This window comes from Selaginella moellendorffii, unplaced genomic scaffold (genome assembly GCF_000143415.4).
Source record: "Selaginella moellendorffii unplaced genomic scaffold, v1.0 SELMOscaffold_45, whole genome shotgun sequence".
NCBI lineage: Eukaryota > Viridiplantae > Streptophyta > Lycopodiopsida > Selaginellales > Selaginellaceae > Selaginella > Selaginella moellendorffii.
Window position 1 is genome coordinate 996,815 of NW_003314306.1, and position 16,235 is coordinate 1,013,049.

Consider the following 16,235-nt stretch of genomic DNA (forward strand, 5'->3'; position numbering starts at 1 on the left):
CTGGAAGAGGTGACTACCTGAGAGAAAGTAAAAATCTTATCAACTTTTAGTTTGTTTCCTGCGAGGTCAAGACCAAAAATAATAGGATCCATGATAATTTAATAACTAGCTCGTGCGAAGCGCCGCCTCTGGATCGGAAATCTGCCTCAAATGCTTGGTAAGTTTGATCTGAAACAATCGACGAACCTATGCACCGGATGTAAGCCGAAAGAAGGAAGCACACCGCCATTCCCCTAAACCCTAGCAATTTGAATGGGGGCGGGAGAAACCAAAGCATCATTTTGTACTACGAGGAAAGCCACTCCATGTACAAAGATATAAATGCGTGGGCCTTCGTTAGCTCTTGGCACTGATCTAGATCTGAGAATCCAATCCAATGTTAAAAACAGGGTATACAAAAATTATTACTACAGAAGCTATACCTGTTTCTATGGTACATTCTGGCCAAAGGTCTTGGCAATGTGCGCAGTTATTGCACGTTAATATAAAGAAAGGCTCTGTGAATTCATCTTTGCTTAAAGTCTTTGAAGCAAAACAATAAGTTACCATAAGGAGAGAAAGTTTGTTTTGACACGCCATGGATCCTGTGAGCCATTCAGGAAGATAATTCTAGTGCTGCTTGTTTAAGACCAGAATCAAGCTAGCAAAAGAAAGAACGAATTAATTACCAGAAATATCCCATCCTCCATAGTTCTCTTTTGAAGCTTTGACATCTGGGAATGTCTCGTGGCCAAAACAATTCAGCACAGTAGTGGATGAATTACCTGTTAATTGTAAGAAATACATCTAAGGCACATAATTTGAAAGAGTAAAACATGAACAAACTTACTAAGGTCTAGCCGAATGCTGTCGTTGGCCGGAGAAACGTGGAAGGCTGCCAATTCTGTGCAAACTTGGTACGCATAGCTCATAGAGTTTATAGCACCGATATCGTTTGCTTCAGCTCGCCTTTTCAGCTCATTTGCATCGTAAAGTTCAACGGAAGAACGATTCAGGCTCAGAAGATTGGCAAACGCCCTCTATAAAAAAGCAAAAAAATTGGCCTTTATGAAAGAAAAGTTACCAGAAGGTCTGTTTTGTTCTGAACAGCTTCCAGAAGTGGAGCACAAAGGTTGTCAGATCTACCATATTGCACCTAGCATAAACAAAATGCTTGTCAACCTTTGTATAAATTCTCACGATGTTTACTTACAAAACCAGCTCCAATGTCTGCTATCAGCGATAGAAGTCATCGCCTTTAAGCTGTCAAATGTAGTGTTCACAAGTAAACACGAAGGAACTCCAAAGACAATACCTTTTCCTCAGAGAACATGGATTTAACGGGTGCTGAATTTGCTACCAGGCCTTCTTCGGCCAGCTTTGTAATCTCCTGTAATTCTTTCTTGCATTCGGGACCAGCAGAAACTCCAATCTACAAGAGAAACAAAGAAACATGAGCGAGCTTTGGCGTGAGTAAACATACTTGCTCGTCATAATCACTGTATTCCAAGATTGTTTGGACCACGGCTGAGCTTCCCAGCTTGCAGCAACCAAGTGCGGGAATTTCAGTACTACGCACTCAAGGCACCTCCCACAACAATCCATGGATTCTTGTCTTGCTTGTTATATCGTTGAATAATCAAGTTCTGTATAAGAAAACAGAAATCACACGGTAAGATCATCATCCACTTAATGCCTGATAGTTGGAATAAAGCTTGCTGCGTCGTGAGATACTTAAGATTCTCATAAGTGAAGTTTTGAAGGGAGAACCGTCTCCGTAATACTGACGCTCGACAGTCACGATTGCCCCTTCCAATGATTTCACAAGAGTTTTCTAATCAAACACTGATGACAAGAAAGATTGGGCCTTGCCGAGGCTGAAAGTAGGAGCTCATAGTATTTCTGAGAAAATACTCTCGAATCCTGGATACATCAAGTGTATTACGACAAAAAAATCGGGTTGTATAAATAAGCCCACCTCTTGGAACTTTTTGATGCAGGAAGAATGAAATCGTCTCGTTCGTGTTAGTAGATCACCGGAGGAGAACTGGTGTTCGTGAAGTGAATTTCTACATGTGTAAAAGGTTATTATTAGTAAAATATCTCCAGCCCGAGTCGCTGCAGCAGCCAAGAAAAAGAAGAAACATGCCAAAACTGGAAAACTCGCCATGATCTCACGTCAAAGAATCTACTGATATTTGAAGCAAGCTTGCCAGAAGGACTGCTTTGGAGAAGTTTCCAGTCAATGCCGGAAACATAAGAGACAACCATTGTTAAGACGAACGGCTGTCTCATATGGTTCATACCGAATCTTTTTCTAGAAGTTGCAATAAACCTTTCGTTGTATACTATGTTTAGGATCTCATCCGCGAGTTACAAGAAAGAAAGAGCTGACTTACCATTTATGATACATCACACCATAAGTAATCTACAAAATAATAAAGGTCGAGCTCGAACATTACAAGCATACCTGGTAGCTTCTCTTCCGTGAGTAGATCCAAAATCAAGCCAAAGTAACAGCACAGAGAGCAAAGCGTAAGCAGCGAACTAGTATTACTTCGAGCTCCGATCACAGTTAATTGAACCAAGAGTACGAGATAGAGCAAGTACTAACTCGAGATCAACTTCTCCGTGAAACCGAGTAATCCATGAGCATACACTCATGCCTGCCGCCGGAGACACGACGAAGTCTGCCTCGCACTGAAACGGCAGCATTTGCTTGATCCACTCGGCTTCCCGCACCTTTAAGGGGATCCGGCCTGGTTACGAGTATGTTCTTGAGCAGGCCCCTCACCTCCCTTGACGGGTAACCGAAGTTGCCATCAAGGCCATAGCATGTCAGCTGGAGATCACTCTTATCCTCCTCCTGATCCCACAAAAGCCAAGACTTTGTGTCCGCAACTGCTTGCTCCTTGCATTGACATACACGGTAACCACAGGAAGAACTTTCCACTTGGTGAGCTCGGATGAGACACCGCCCCTCGTCTTCAGGGACACAACGCAGCAAGTCATCCCCTCAGGAAGAATGAGATCGGCACCACGCATATCGTTTTCCGCTTGATGCCCGATAGCAAGGCCTCCTGCAAAGTATCTCGCTGCAGTATCCGGGACTTCCCGCACGGCAAAAGAATTGCAGAACAGGGGACCACCACTTTGATCGGATGAAGGTACCAGCTAAGCATAACGCTTCACTTCTTGAACTTGAGCAGGCTAGCAGCTGGGCGTCGCTGGAAGAGCGACAAACAACCTGTTTTTCATAGTAATACGACGTTCATATGTGACGCTACCATCGGGCAGCGAGGACACACCTGCAGGCCTGTTGCAGCAGCAAACAATACCATCCCTGGCTCTCTGTCACCTTGCCTTCAATGGCGAACTCATTACTGATTCCCATTTCACCCTATCCTATTCTGGCGGCCCGCACAGGCCTTCCATACTTCATCCAGGTTGACGAAGAACTATACTCCGCAACGCTCAGGCCCGGCTTGAGCATGTCTAGTTGCAAAGTTAGCAAGAAGTAGATCGGAGGCAATAAGCATCTCCCGGTCTTCAAGGCCCTGCTGCTGTTGTCCTCGTCACTCTTTCTTGGCAAAAACTTCGCGATTGTCCAGCATGAGCACAAAGTAGGCATTCCACGGAAACAAAACTCTGAGCGCCCCGCGGAGCTGAGGTTTCGTTCAGACCCCTTGCCTCGTCAAACACGAAAACGGCTCGCCTGTCCTCGCCGCACTTTCTCGGCGAGCTGCTGTTGTCCTCGTCGCTCTTTCTCGGCAAAAGCTTCGCGGTTGAGTCCAGCGCAAAGCTGGCATTCCACGGAAACAAAACTCTGAGCGGGTTTCGTTCAAACCCCCTGCCTCGTCAAACACGAAAACGACTCGAGGATTACATCACGGAACTCTGGTCGTAAATGCGCGGCTGGTGATCACCATCCAAGAGCTGTTGCAACTGCTCCAATGTTTTTCCATGATTTCACGCTTATCCTCAATGTGAGTTCTTCCCACTTCTCGCTCACTGCTCGGGCGATGCCAGAATCGCTGCCAGGCAACTGCTTATCCTTCCACTCCACGGCCGAAGTTCCTTTCTCCAATTCATGGAGCCAGGCATTCACCAGTAGAACACCATCTCTAGCTCGGTGAAGCTTTGTGTGCCAGGAATTCAGTCTTAAGTCCTTGGCAGATGAGGAGTCCTTGCCAGGCTGCTGTACACACCTAGCCTGGACATCTCCATGACAGACCTTCGAAGCATTCAGCCATCTAAAATAGAGTTTTAGATTAATTATTTTTAATAAAGTTTTTTAAAAAGTAAATTCTTTTGATATTAATAATTTTGGATTTTTATTAACAATAAATAAGTATTTTTAATAATAAAGAATAAAGAAAATTAGGAATGCTTGGTTAACATTGTAGCTTTAGGCATTTACATAATATTTTTGCTATGTTTTGTTTTTTTTGTTTGTAAAATTAATACAGATTTAAATAAAAATAAGTGTTTTAGTTTATAAATAATAAATTTAAAATTTAAATATTTATAGTTGATTATTATTTTATTAACTTGAAATCTAAATTCACATAATCTTTTAGTTTTTAGGCTTTTGAATAGGCCTAAAAGAAACATAGTTTTCTCTTTTTCAGTGGTATTTTTTAGTCTAAAAACATGTAAACATTAACAGAACATAGATTGAGATACTTTAAAATAAATTTTTATTATTGACTCACTCTTAATCACCATTAATCACTATATAGTTACATGGAAATCACCATTCTTTTATATTTGAAATTTTTATAGTTTAAAATCATAATATAGTTTACTTTATTAAATTCTTCTATTAAATTTCATAAATTAACATTACAATACTAACCACAGTTTTATTAACTTTTAATTTTCTTTTCAACCTTAAACTTTTTCTAAAATACTTAAATTAAATATACCAATGTAATTTATAAGCATAATTTATAAACACAATTTTGTAGTTTCTGTTAGATGATTTATTTAACTAATCATACCAAAAAGAAAAGAAAATATTACATTTTTTTAACTAATATTATGTGTTATTTAAATTTTTTCACAATTGTGATTGTTACATCTATTTTACACTTATTTTTAATTCTTCTATTCACAAAACTAACTAATGATCTTTTTAAATGTAATGAAACTTAGCTATACATACATACATATATATGTATGTATATGTATGTATATTCAGTACATTTAAAAAGATCATTAGTTAGTTTTGTGAATAGAAGAATTAAAAATAAGTTGTTAATGTTCCCACCCAATGTTCCCTAGAACGTTCAAATTTCACTACACATACTTGTGTAGTGAGAACACCAACTTGGCCAGTCACATACTCGTCATGTGGCACAACTAAACCACCTGAAAAGAAATGTATGAAAAAATCCATTCAAAAACAAGAAACCAGAAATTAACATTCTGTACGCGCTCTTGCATTAATTAGCTTATTTTAATGTTAATTTCTATGAGAAAATTATATGTTAATAAAACTGTGGTTAGTATTGTAATGTTAATTTATGAAATTTAATAGAAGAATTTAATAAAGTAAACTATATTATGATTTTAAACTATAAAAATTTCAAATATAAAAGAATGGTGATTTCCATGTAACTATATAGTGATTAATGGTGATTAAGAGTGAGTCAATAATAAAAATTTATTTTAAAGTATCTCAATCTATGTTCTGTTAATGTTTACATGTTTTCAGACTAAAAAATACCACTGAAAAAGAGAAAACTATGTTTCTTTTAGGCCTATTCAAAAGCCTAAAAACTAAAAGATTATGTGAATTTAGATTTCAAGTTAATAAAATAATAATCAACTATAAATATTTAAATTTTAAATTTATTATTTATAAACTAAAACACTTATTTTTATTTAAATCTGTATTAATTTTACAAACAAAAAAAACAAAACATAGCAAAAATATTATGTAAATGCCTAAAGCTACAATGTTAACCAAGCATTCCTAATTTTCTTTATTCTTTATTATTAAAAATACTTATTTATTGTTAATAAAAATCCAAAATTATTAATATCAAAAGAATTTACTTTTTAAAAAACTTTATTAAAAATAATTAATCTAAAACTCTATTTTAGATGGCTGAATGCTTCGAAGGTCTGTCATGGAGATGTCCAGGCTAGGTGTGTACAGCAGCCTGGCAAGGACTCCTCATCTGCCAAGGACTTAAGACTGAATTCCTGGCACACAAAGCTTCACCGAGCTAGAGATGGTGTTCTACTGGTGAATGCCTGGCTCCATGAATTGGAGAAAGGAACTTCGGCCGTGGAGTGGAAGGATAAGCAGTTGCCTGGCAGCGATTCTGGCATCGCCCGAGCAGTGAGCGAGAAGTGGGAAGAACTCACATTGAGGATAAGCGTGAAATCATGGAAAAACATTGGAGCAGTTGCAACAGCTCTTGGATGGTGATCACCAGCCGCGCATTTACGACCAGAGTTCCGTGATGTAATCCTCGAGTCGTTTTCGTGTTTGACGAGGCAGGGGGTTTGAACGAAACCCGCTCAGAGTTTTGTTTCCGTGGAATGCCAGCTTTGCGCTGGACTCAACCGCGAAGCTTTTGCCGAGAAAGAGCGACGAGGACAACAGCAGCTCGCCGAGAAAGTGCGGCGAGGACAGGCGAGCCGTTTTCGTGTTTGACGAGGCAAGGGGTCTGAACGAAACCTCAGCTCCGCGGGGCGCTCAGAGTTTTGTTTCCGTGGAATGCCTACTTTGTGCTCATGCTGGACAACCGCGAAGTTTTTGCCAAGAAAGAGTGACGAGGACAACAGCAGCAGGGCCTTGAAGACCGGGAGATGCTTATTGCCTCCGATCTACTTCTTGCTAACTTTGCAACTAGACATGCTCAAGCCGGGCCTGAGCGTTGCGGAGTATAGTTCTTCGTCAACCTGGATGAAGTATGGAAGGCCTGTGCGGGCCGCCAGAATAGGATAGGGTGAAATGGGAATCAGTAATCAGTTCGCCATTGAAGGCAAGGTGACAGAGAGCCAGGGATGGTATTGTTTGCTGCTGCAACAGGCCTGCAGGTGTGTCCTCGCTGCCCGATGGTAGCGTCACATATGAACGTCGTATTACTATGAAAAACAGGTTGTTTGTCGCTCTTCCAGCGACGCCCAGCTGCTAGCCTGCTCAAGTTCAAGAAGTGAAGCGTTATGCTTAGCTGGTACCTTCATCCGATCAAAGTGGTGGTCCCCTGTTCTGCAATTCTTTTGCCGTGCGGGAAGTCCCGGATACTGCAGCGAGATACTTTGCAGGAGGCCTTGCTATCGGGCATCAAGCGGAAAACGATATGCGTGGTGCCGATCTCATTCTTCCTGAGGGGATGACTTGCTGCGTTGTGTCCCTGAAGACGAGGGGCGGTGTCTCATCCGAGCTCACCAAGTGGAAAGTTCTTCCTGTGGTTACCGTGTATGTCAATGCAAGGAGCAAGCAGTTGCGGACACAAAGTCTTGGCTTTTGTGGGATCAGGAGGAGGATAAGAGTGATCTCCAGCTGACATGCTATGGCCTTGATGGCAACTTCGGTTACCCGTCAAGGGAGGTGAGGGGCCTGCTCAAGAACATACTCGTAACCAGGCCGGATCCCCTTAAAGGTGCGGGAAGCCGAGTGGATCAAGCAAATGCTGCCGTTTCAGTGCGAGGCAGACTTCGTCGTGTCTCCGGCGGCAGGCATGAGTGTATGCTCATGGATTACTCGGCTTCACGGAGAAGTTGATCTCTTTAAGTTCGAGTTAGTACTTGCTCTATCTCGTACTCTTGGTTCAATTAACTGTGATCGGAGCTCGAAGTAATACTAGTTCGCTGCTTACGCTTTGCTCTCTGTGCTGTTACTTTGGCTTGATTTTGGATCTACTCACGGAAGAGAAGCTACCAGGTATGCTTAGTAATGTTCGAGCTCGACCTTTATTATTTTGTAGATTACTTATGGTGTGATGTATCATAAATGGTAAGTCAGCTCTTTCTTTCTTGTAACTCGCGGATGAGATCCTAAACATAGTATACAACGAAAGGTTTATTGCAACTTCTAGAAAAAGATTCGGTATGAACCATATGAGACAGCCGTTCGTCTTAACAATGGTTGTCTCTTATGTTTCCGACATTTCCAAAGACAAGCCTAGGGTAGCTTGAAAATTTGGCTGAAGTGTGTGATTTTGGCAGTAGAATCCCGTTTCGATTGATTCCAATCGCCCCCGAGAGAATTCTCAGCTACCCTAGGCTTGTCTTTGGATCATAGCCTTTCATTTGTCCCATTTTGGTGTCTCTTTCGTTCACTTGCGTGCTAAGGGCTGATTCATAAGTAGCTAGAGTTCTTTCGATGGCTAGTCTTTAGTGGATTGGTCCTCACTTCTCCATTCTTTTTTTTTGTTGTTTCGCAAAGCTTGCTTGGGCTTGAGTTCATTGTCTACTTTTTTGTTTCATTGCTGCTAAAGACTTGGTCCGGCTAGAGTTCTCGTCCTTTAAAAGCTTTTTATCTCGAGTCTTCGGGAGTTCTTACCATACATTCTTTCCAGGGATGTTCTGGACGACAAAAGAGCAATCTTGGCATGCCTTGTGTCAAGCGTGTACTCACTCCAGCACGACAGATCGAAAAACTACACAGGAACTCCACAAGCTCTCGCTCCTCCCTGGTGGACGTCCTTCAACTACGAGCTCCTCGACGTGATCCTCGGCAATGACAAGCTCCGGATCAACGGCGCAGTGTTCGTGTGGAACTACAAAAACCACTGGAAGCCTGCCAGAGCTCCGATGGTGGTCCTGGCGCTCAGAGGCACGGACAGCCTAACCAGCGACTACATCGTCGACTTCAAGATCGCCAACCAGGAGCTTTACAAGACAGGCAGGTTCACAGCCGCGTACAACGCTCTCCGAAACGCCGTCGCATGGCATGGCAAGGACAACGTTTGCATCACGGGGCACTCGCTCGGAGCAGCGGTGGCGCTCTCCGCTGCTCGGATGATGGCATCGCATGGCCAGTTCGTCGAGGCTCATCTCTTCAATCCGCCATTCTCGTCCTCGACCGCTCCATACAAGTCACTCTTCGGTGCTGAGACTTACAGCAATCTCCAAGAGGTTTACACCGTTGCAAAGGCCGGGCTCGTCAACTTACTGGTGGATGCCGCAAAGAGAAGGGAGTCCGAGGCAGAGTTTGCGGCACTTGGAAGCTGGTACCCGGACATGTATGTTCATCCCAGTGATCCGGTATGCTCGGGCTTTCTCGAGCACTTCAAGAACTATCAGTATATGCTACAGGGGAAGTATGCGAGATTGGCGATGCCTCACGAATCCATCCGGGGCGTGCTCTGCTCCTCCAAAGCGAAGCCGCATCACCTCATCCCCTCGGCAAGGCTTCACGTCCCAGCGGATGAAGGCAAAGCTGCGAGTGCTCGAGACGCTCATTCTCTTACACAGTGGTGGTCGGATGGAGCAGTCGTTCAGGTGCAATTTGTCAACTTGACAGGTCAAGAACACTTGGATCATCCGCTGCAAATCCCGTTTGGGGGGATAAGCTACGAAGCTATGGTGTAGTACGCGGCTATGACTTCATGGTACATATTTTCTCTGTGCTCAAAGAACCCACCCGAGAAAAAAGTTTTTATTTTTCCTGTGCTAAACCAAGGTTTGAAGAGAACGCGGCGTGTTTTCGACGTTCAATCTGACTGGAAGAACGTCACAGGTGGATGTTTACCACGTCATGACTTTACAATGAACACTTTCATTGTCTGCTCGAGCCAAAGCCTTCAAAGTACGTTTGCTCGCGTTTGTTTTTGTTAGATGGTTAAAGAGAGAAAAAGGCCGGATAATGAGGGTTGGCGGTTTCAACTAGAGAAGCACAAGCCCAGTGAGGACAGATAGTGGGAATAACTTCAGAAAGAAGAAGCTGAGCTTCCCGAAAATGAGATTTTTTCGTCACTCTTTAGGTTATGAGAAGGGTTTACTCGTGGTAATCTTGTCAGTTCCTTTTGGGGCTCATCCTTTTGCAGTACTATAAGGTACTCTTCTAGGGATTGCCCTTGTGATGAAGAAACAAGCGCCTGTGTTGCTGCAAGACGACACTTTGGAGACGGTTCTCAGCTATGTGGACCTGGCCACACTAGCGACCTCATGCTCCGCCGTTTGCAAGTCATGGAACGCCATCATCGGCGATCCATCCTTTCGCCGCCGCTGGTGCCAAAACAGTGGCCACAAGGAATCCTTGCGGCTTATGACTAGCTCCTTCGACTACGGCGAGCGTTGCCACGCCTGGGATCCATCACGGCCCCAACGCAGCGTGGAGTTTCCGTTGCCCCACAAAACGGAAGAATTTCCTAACGCTCAAGTGGTTGCTTCCGCGGGTGGCCTGGTATGCGTCTTCAGGACGCACAGGGGCATGGTTGATCCTGCTGATGATGTGTTTCACCTGGTGGTGGGGAATCCAGTGACCCAAGAGTGGAGCGAACTACCACCGCTCCATTGGGAGGACAGAGAAAGATGCACTTTAGCGGGAGTGATCGACTTTGCCATGTTCGTCGACAAGAATGGCTTCAAAGTCGGTCTGCACTACACCGCTGTCGACTTCTCAGGCCACTGGTGCTGCATCTACGACTCGGCAACGCGCTCCTGGTCTTCTCTCCCCAAGCTCCCGTTCTCGCCAGCCTACGTCAAAATGAAGGCGCAGCGGCTTTCAGATTACAGCATGGACGTGGCACCCCCTGCTGTATTCCCAGGCTTGGACGATTACTTCTACGATCTCACCATCCTGGGATTTTACGACTTTGGCCGCGCCAGGTGGAGCACCGGGGAAGTCGTGCGCAGCCTGAGGATTACAACAGGCCTGGAAGACAAGGTTGACCCGGATGGAGAGATCCTGCGCTGCGTCTTGCCGCTCCCGGGACTGTGCACCGCGAGGCTGTGGGAGTACAATGGCCAGCGATACTTGGCAAGTGGCTGGGTGTATGCGGGAGGCTACCGCGAGGCAGGGGAGTCCGGAGTTGATGGCTATGGCGTGTGGAAGGTTGACGACAAGGGTGGCTTGGTTGCCGTCTCTGCAAAGACCCATAAATCGATCCTTCGTCAAGTGTACGCTGGGCAGCGCTTTTTCGGAGCGGTTTTCCGTTGTTCTGTTCATGCAGAGGCCAATCTGGTGATCTTTTCAGAGATAGGGATCATGTTTGTTTACGACTTGAGCACAGGGGATTGGGGCGGAGTAGGGGGGCACGTAGATGAATATTCACAAGCAGTGATTTTTCGCCCGTCCCTCAGGGCACCTAGATGATCCAGAAAGGAGGATGAACGCCACACAAACAGGTATTGTTAATCCTGAGCTAGTCTGTAAGTTAACGAGACTTCCTGGGCTGGCAGGAACACACACACCTGTTTGGAGCATTAGCGAAGTCTGTCTATTATTCAAGAATTATACACATTATGTACATATAAGATTTTGAGATTCTATGTACATAGAAGATTTTGCCTCCCAGAGGATTGCTACTCAACAGTACGGTAGACATATTCATGATGGGGATGAAAGTCTACTCTTCAAATCAATCAATGCCTCGTGATCCGCTGGTACGCTGCACCATTCCTGGGCCATATTCGTAGGTCGGATTCGCCGCGCCGAAGATCTCACGCTGCTGCGGCCGTGGTCTCCTTGTTCCACTTTAGAATTTGTGATCTTAGCAGGCAAAGCTCATGAACATGCTCTCCATCCGCGATCGCAGTCTTTGCGCTCCCTCGCCGCGGCCTTTGGAAGCCGCCGATAAGACTGCGCCACTTTCTGGCGGCACTCCAGTCTCCTGGTAGAAAAAGAAAAAGAAAAAACACAAAACAAAACCAAAGAACCTTTTTGCTTTCCCGTCAAGGCGAGCCTCGGTAATTTCTGGAATTCGTCTTCGCTGCTCAAGACGATTGTCGCTCAATCCGGCAGCTCTTTAAACATCTACGACCACAAAACAAACGCGTGACCACCGTAGCAAAACATTTCACATACTTACTTTCATAAATCGTGATCATTCGAGCATATCACGACAACAAAAACTATGAGGCGACATCCAAAGTGAAAACCATTTCTTCAGAACATCGAAAACAAGAACTTACATGAATAACTTTGCGCCATTGTTTCAACCTCTTTCTCCTCCAACCAAGAACACGAAGGAAAAAAAAAAACCTCTCCCCCAGATAGACGCAGAGAAAGAAAGCCCAAGCGCAGGCAGCAAGAAAGAAGAGACTTACCCGTGTAGCGTTTTGGAGCATTCCCTGGGATCCAATGGAGGCGGCCGAGCAAATGGGTCGGCGCTAAACCTTGCGAGGCGCGGCGGCGAGCACAGCCCAGTTCCCCAATCGCTGGAATCGGCGAGAGCGGCGGCCCCAAAAGCCTCCAAATCTTTGCTTGCCACCTTTTGCTAGACTAAACGAAGCGAGGGGACTAGCGCACCACCCTCGACGCCATGGATGGTGGTGGTGGTGGACGCTTAAACTCACGCACACGCACACGGGGGCACACCACTTAATAGAAAGAAAGAGAAAGAAAGAAGAAACCCAACCCAACTCTCTCCTCTCTCTTTGAGTTGATGGCCTAACTCTCTAAGTAAGAGTGCGATGCACGACTTTCAACTCTAACACGGGCAAACAATGGGAGAGAGAGAGCCCAAAAGGTAAGAAAAAAAAAAGATTGAGAAGAAAAAACGGCAAAAAGAAGAACAATGAGGGTTAAAATGTATAAACCGACTTGGGTGGTGGAAATTATTTCCCCCCAGCGGTCCAATCCATGGTGGCTTAAGGTGAGATTAAAGGCTAATCACAATTAGCCGCGGGCCAACGACTGCTATGTGCCACCGCCACCCTTCGGGAAAACAAATAGGATTTGTGTTAACCGAGGTGGAGTTTATTACCATTAGCGGGTGATTAGCGCCGCAGGCGTCAGATTGCTTTGCAGCAACGGTGAGGATTGGAGGGCGCCAGCGCTTTACAGGTCTACGTGTACGCTGCATGGACCAGGAAGCAAAAAGCAAAAAATAATGCCTGCCTCTCTTTTATATGTTTCAAGCCTGCTAGTCTAAGGGTTTAACTACTATACTCACAATTATAGAATTAGGGCGATTATAAATAACATATTAACATGTATATTTGCATCAGTAAGTTTATGCTTTTTGCCATAGACACTAAATAACAAATAGATTACAAACACTAGGAGAAGAATAAATGAAAAGTAATGAAAATGTCTGTAAGTAAGGTAAAACTCTATTGAAGCATTAGATTTAGAATTGGGTTGCAAAATTGATAACAATGCATTTTATGTGTTATATAGGTTGTAATTGATGAAGAGAGCACACAAGTGTTACACTATTTAAAAATTCAATACAAAGAAATACAAATAATGGATTTAATGAAACAAGAAGGGTCACCATAACTATGGTGAAGCAAAGTGTAGTTTATTTAAGCTAATATTAGGCTTAAACAAGCCTATATCATTTGAGAAGCGATTAAGCTTTCTTCTTTTCATTATTATTTTCCATTGTCTTTAACTAAGTTTTCATTCAAGGAGTAAATATTTGGTAATTAAGGTTTAGCAATGAAGTATATAAATAAGCAATATCAAAGTTTTTAAATTTGTAGAGTTTTAATAATGTATTTTCCTCCTTTTTGTTTATATCAGATTAAAAAGAAGAAAGTTCTTGATATCAAATGCTCTTTAAAAACAAAAAAAAAAAAAACCAAGGTAGGTTTAGGGTGTTCAAAGTGTTTATTATTTCCTCGTACTTTACAACCTTTTTGGATCTGACAAGTATTGAGCCTTGAAAGTTTATTTACTTCTAAGTGTTGATTTAATCTTTAATTGCAAATTTTGGTATTTTGTAAATTCACTAATTTAACAAAAGTTAATAGTTGTATAAAGGGTAGTTTAACTTGCTAAGAATGCATAGTGATGGATTTATTAGACACACTCTAACTACACATGGTATGGACAAGCTCATCATTCTATTTTAGTATGTTCATCAACTCAGCCTGTTTATTATAATATGGACAAGTGCATCATTCCATCTTAGTATATTCATCAACTCAGCTTGTTTATTTTTCATTTATGTTTTACTAGGTTCATGATATACTTTAAGAGTATTCAATAAAAGTATCAAGAAAAATAGAATCTAACATGTGCATATTCTTCCTTAAAGAAGTAGAGTATATGGATTGCAAAACATATTATATTAATGAGATTATTATAATAGTAGTTTAATATAATAAAATGTATTGAGAAACAAAGATTAATTATAGAGTGGATAAGTTTTTGCCTTTTATGAGTTGAATCTATTTTTATTCAAAGAGTTTTAAAGATTGCATTGATTAGCATTTGCTAAACAGTTTCTAGTCCATAACAATAAAGAGAAATTGTTGAACTTTATGAATCTCGCCAATTGATGATATTAAATAAAGGGTAATATCACTTTTTCACTATGCATTTTTTGAATTTTTTTTGTAATGTTGGGTCATTAGGTTAGGGAAGAAGGTAGATATGATATTTAATTTTTTCTCATTCAAATAAGTCTTGTGAGAGTAAAATTTTCTTTACTATAAGAAAAAAATTGGACTGTAAAAGAGGATTTAAGTAGGAAAGAAGCATGCTAGGGTAATAAGTCTATTTCTCACGTCTTTATTTAAATCTTTGTAAATTTTCTAATTTCTTTCTTTTTTTGCAAAAATTTTAGATCTATGAATACTCTTCAATCCCAATATAAATCATAGATAAAAATGCTATGTTTTAAAGATTTTAAAGGGGAAAAGGGATTATGGGAATTAGCTTCTTTTAACACATATCAAAGAAATATTAAGCCAACTTGAAGAATAAACAAAAATTTAATCTCAAAGAAGAAAGTTAACACACTTCATCCTATTGCTTTTTTTTTCAAATAAGGGAAAATATAATTTTTTAAAGAAAATTATTCTTTTGGTAGAAAAATACATAAATCCAAGAAAAATAAGCTTAAGAAGCTAAAAAAAAAGGTATAATATAAAATGGTCTAAACAATTTCTAAATTTAATTCAAATTTACATTTTCATCTTATAATCACTCTTTAACATCCTTATGATGCCTCAAAATATGAGGGAATACAATTTCTAATATTCCTTCTTTGATCCCTATTAAGTTCCTTTTTTTTCACAACAATATTTATTAATTCTATTATTAAAATAGATTCAAAGACAATATAGATCTCTACATAATGCTTGAGTTAATAGGATTTAATGGATAGGTTTTTGGGCCCTCCTCACCACATAACTATACCCTTAGTTAGTAAATAAAAGGTCCATTCAATTTTTATTGAATTCTCTAACCATGTAGATAGAGCAAGTTTCTGATAAAGTATACAAAATATCCAAATAATGCTACTCCCACTTGGATTGAGAGCATTAACTATTCAATCTTCTGGAGGAGTTAGAGTTGGCTATTAAACACTTTACCAAATCATTCAATTTATTTATTCATATTTAATTTAATTTTGGACTCTTTAATGTTTATATCATCACCCACTATATGAAAATAATTTTTTTACATATTAGTTCTTTATAATCCTCCTTTTATTATCTCGTAGAGACTTATCAAACCCCTTAATGTTTGAGAAAAATTGCTTCAGGCTTTCACCCCACCCTCGGATATGTTTGTCCCTAGATATATTAAGCCTTGAACTCAGTATTGGACATGGTTTAAGATTAGATCCTGGATTTAATTTTAGCTTCAATTTTGGAGTTGCTTCAGACTTGGTTTTGAATTTGGTTTTGCACTCTATCTCAACACTTCTATATATTAAAAAAATTGCCACATGTTAGTCATTCTTTTGTTCTTTTTTAAAAACTCATTTATTAATTGTTTTGTGCTTATTCCTAACACTTCTTTAAAAGTTCACTTCCATTTTTGACATTTGAGTCAAAGCTTTTAGTCCAAATATGTTATACTCATTGAACTTTTACCTCAACCACTACCTTTCGACTTTACTTTGGGATTTAGAGATTTGTATTTTATAAATGTTTCATGACTAATTTAGTTTGATATCCAAGTAGTTTTTCCCTTAAGCCTCTAATATTACACCATGAATGCTGCCCTCTTCTTTATAGCCATGATATACACGAGTTATATATCAGACAATATTTAAGAGCTAATAAAACCTAAGTAAGATTTTAAAACTAAAATTCTATCACAATATTTAATTTTGTGTTTTTAATGGCTATATAAGATATAGAGAAACCAGTGCTATAAAGTTGGG

General features: G+C 41.2%; 1 protein-coding gene and 1 long non-coding RNA gene across 2 annotated transcripts; one reads left to right on the forward strand and one right to left on the reverse strand.

The window, feature by feature from the left end:
* Window positions 1-6,949: 6,949 nt before the first annotated feature.
* LOC9656579 (GDSL esterase/lipase At4g10955) lies at window positions 6,950-9,736 on the forward strand. Its single transcript, XM_024685524.1, has 5 exons — window positions 6,950-7,035; window positions 7,170-7,305; window positions 7,478-7,677; window positions 8,520-8,907; window positions 8,968-9,736. The coding sequence occupies exons 1-5, from the start codon at window positions 6,950-6,952 to the stop codon at window positions 9,532-9,534; spliced, it is 1,377 nt and encodes a 458-aa protein (XP_024541292.1). The 3' UTR covers window positions 9,535-9,736.
* Window positions 9,737-11,390: 1,654 nt separating this feature from the next.
* On the reverse strand, window positions 11,391-12,607 carry LOC112350077. Its single transcript, XR_002993628.1, has 3 exons — window positions 12,079-12,607; window positions 11,976-12,018; window positions 11,391-11,920 (listed from the first exon to the last, which is right to left on the reverse strand). It is a non-coding gene; the product is annotated as an uncharacterized LOC112350077 (long non-coding RNA).
* Window positions 12,608-16,235: the final 3,628 nt, after the last annotated feature.

Coding starts and splice junctions, on each gene's coding strand:
- LOC9656579 (XM_024685524.1), top strand. CDS start 6,950: ATGGGAATCAGTAATCAGTTCGCCATTGAAGGCAAGGTGACAGAGAGC. Junction 7,036..7,169: donor CTGCTGCAACAGGCCTGCAG/GTGTGTCCTCGC, acceptor CGTTATGCTTAG/CTGGTACCTTCATCCGATCA. Junction 7,306..7,477: donor AGCGGAAAACGATATGCGTG/GTGCCGATCTCA, acceptor TTGTGGGATCAG/GAGGAGGATAAGAGTGATCT.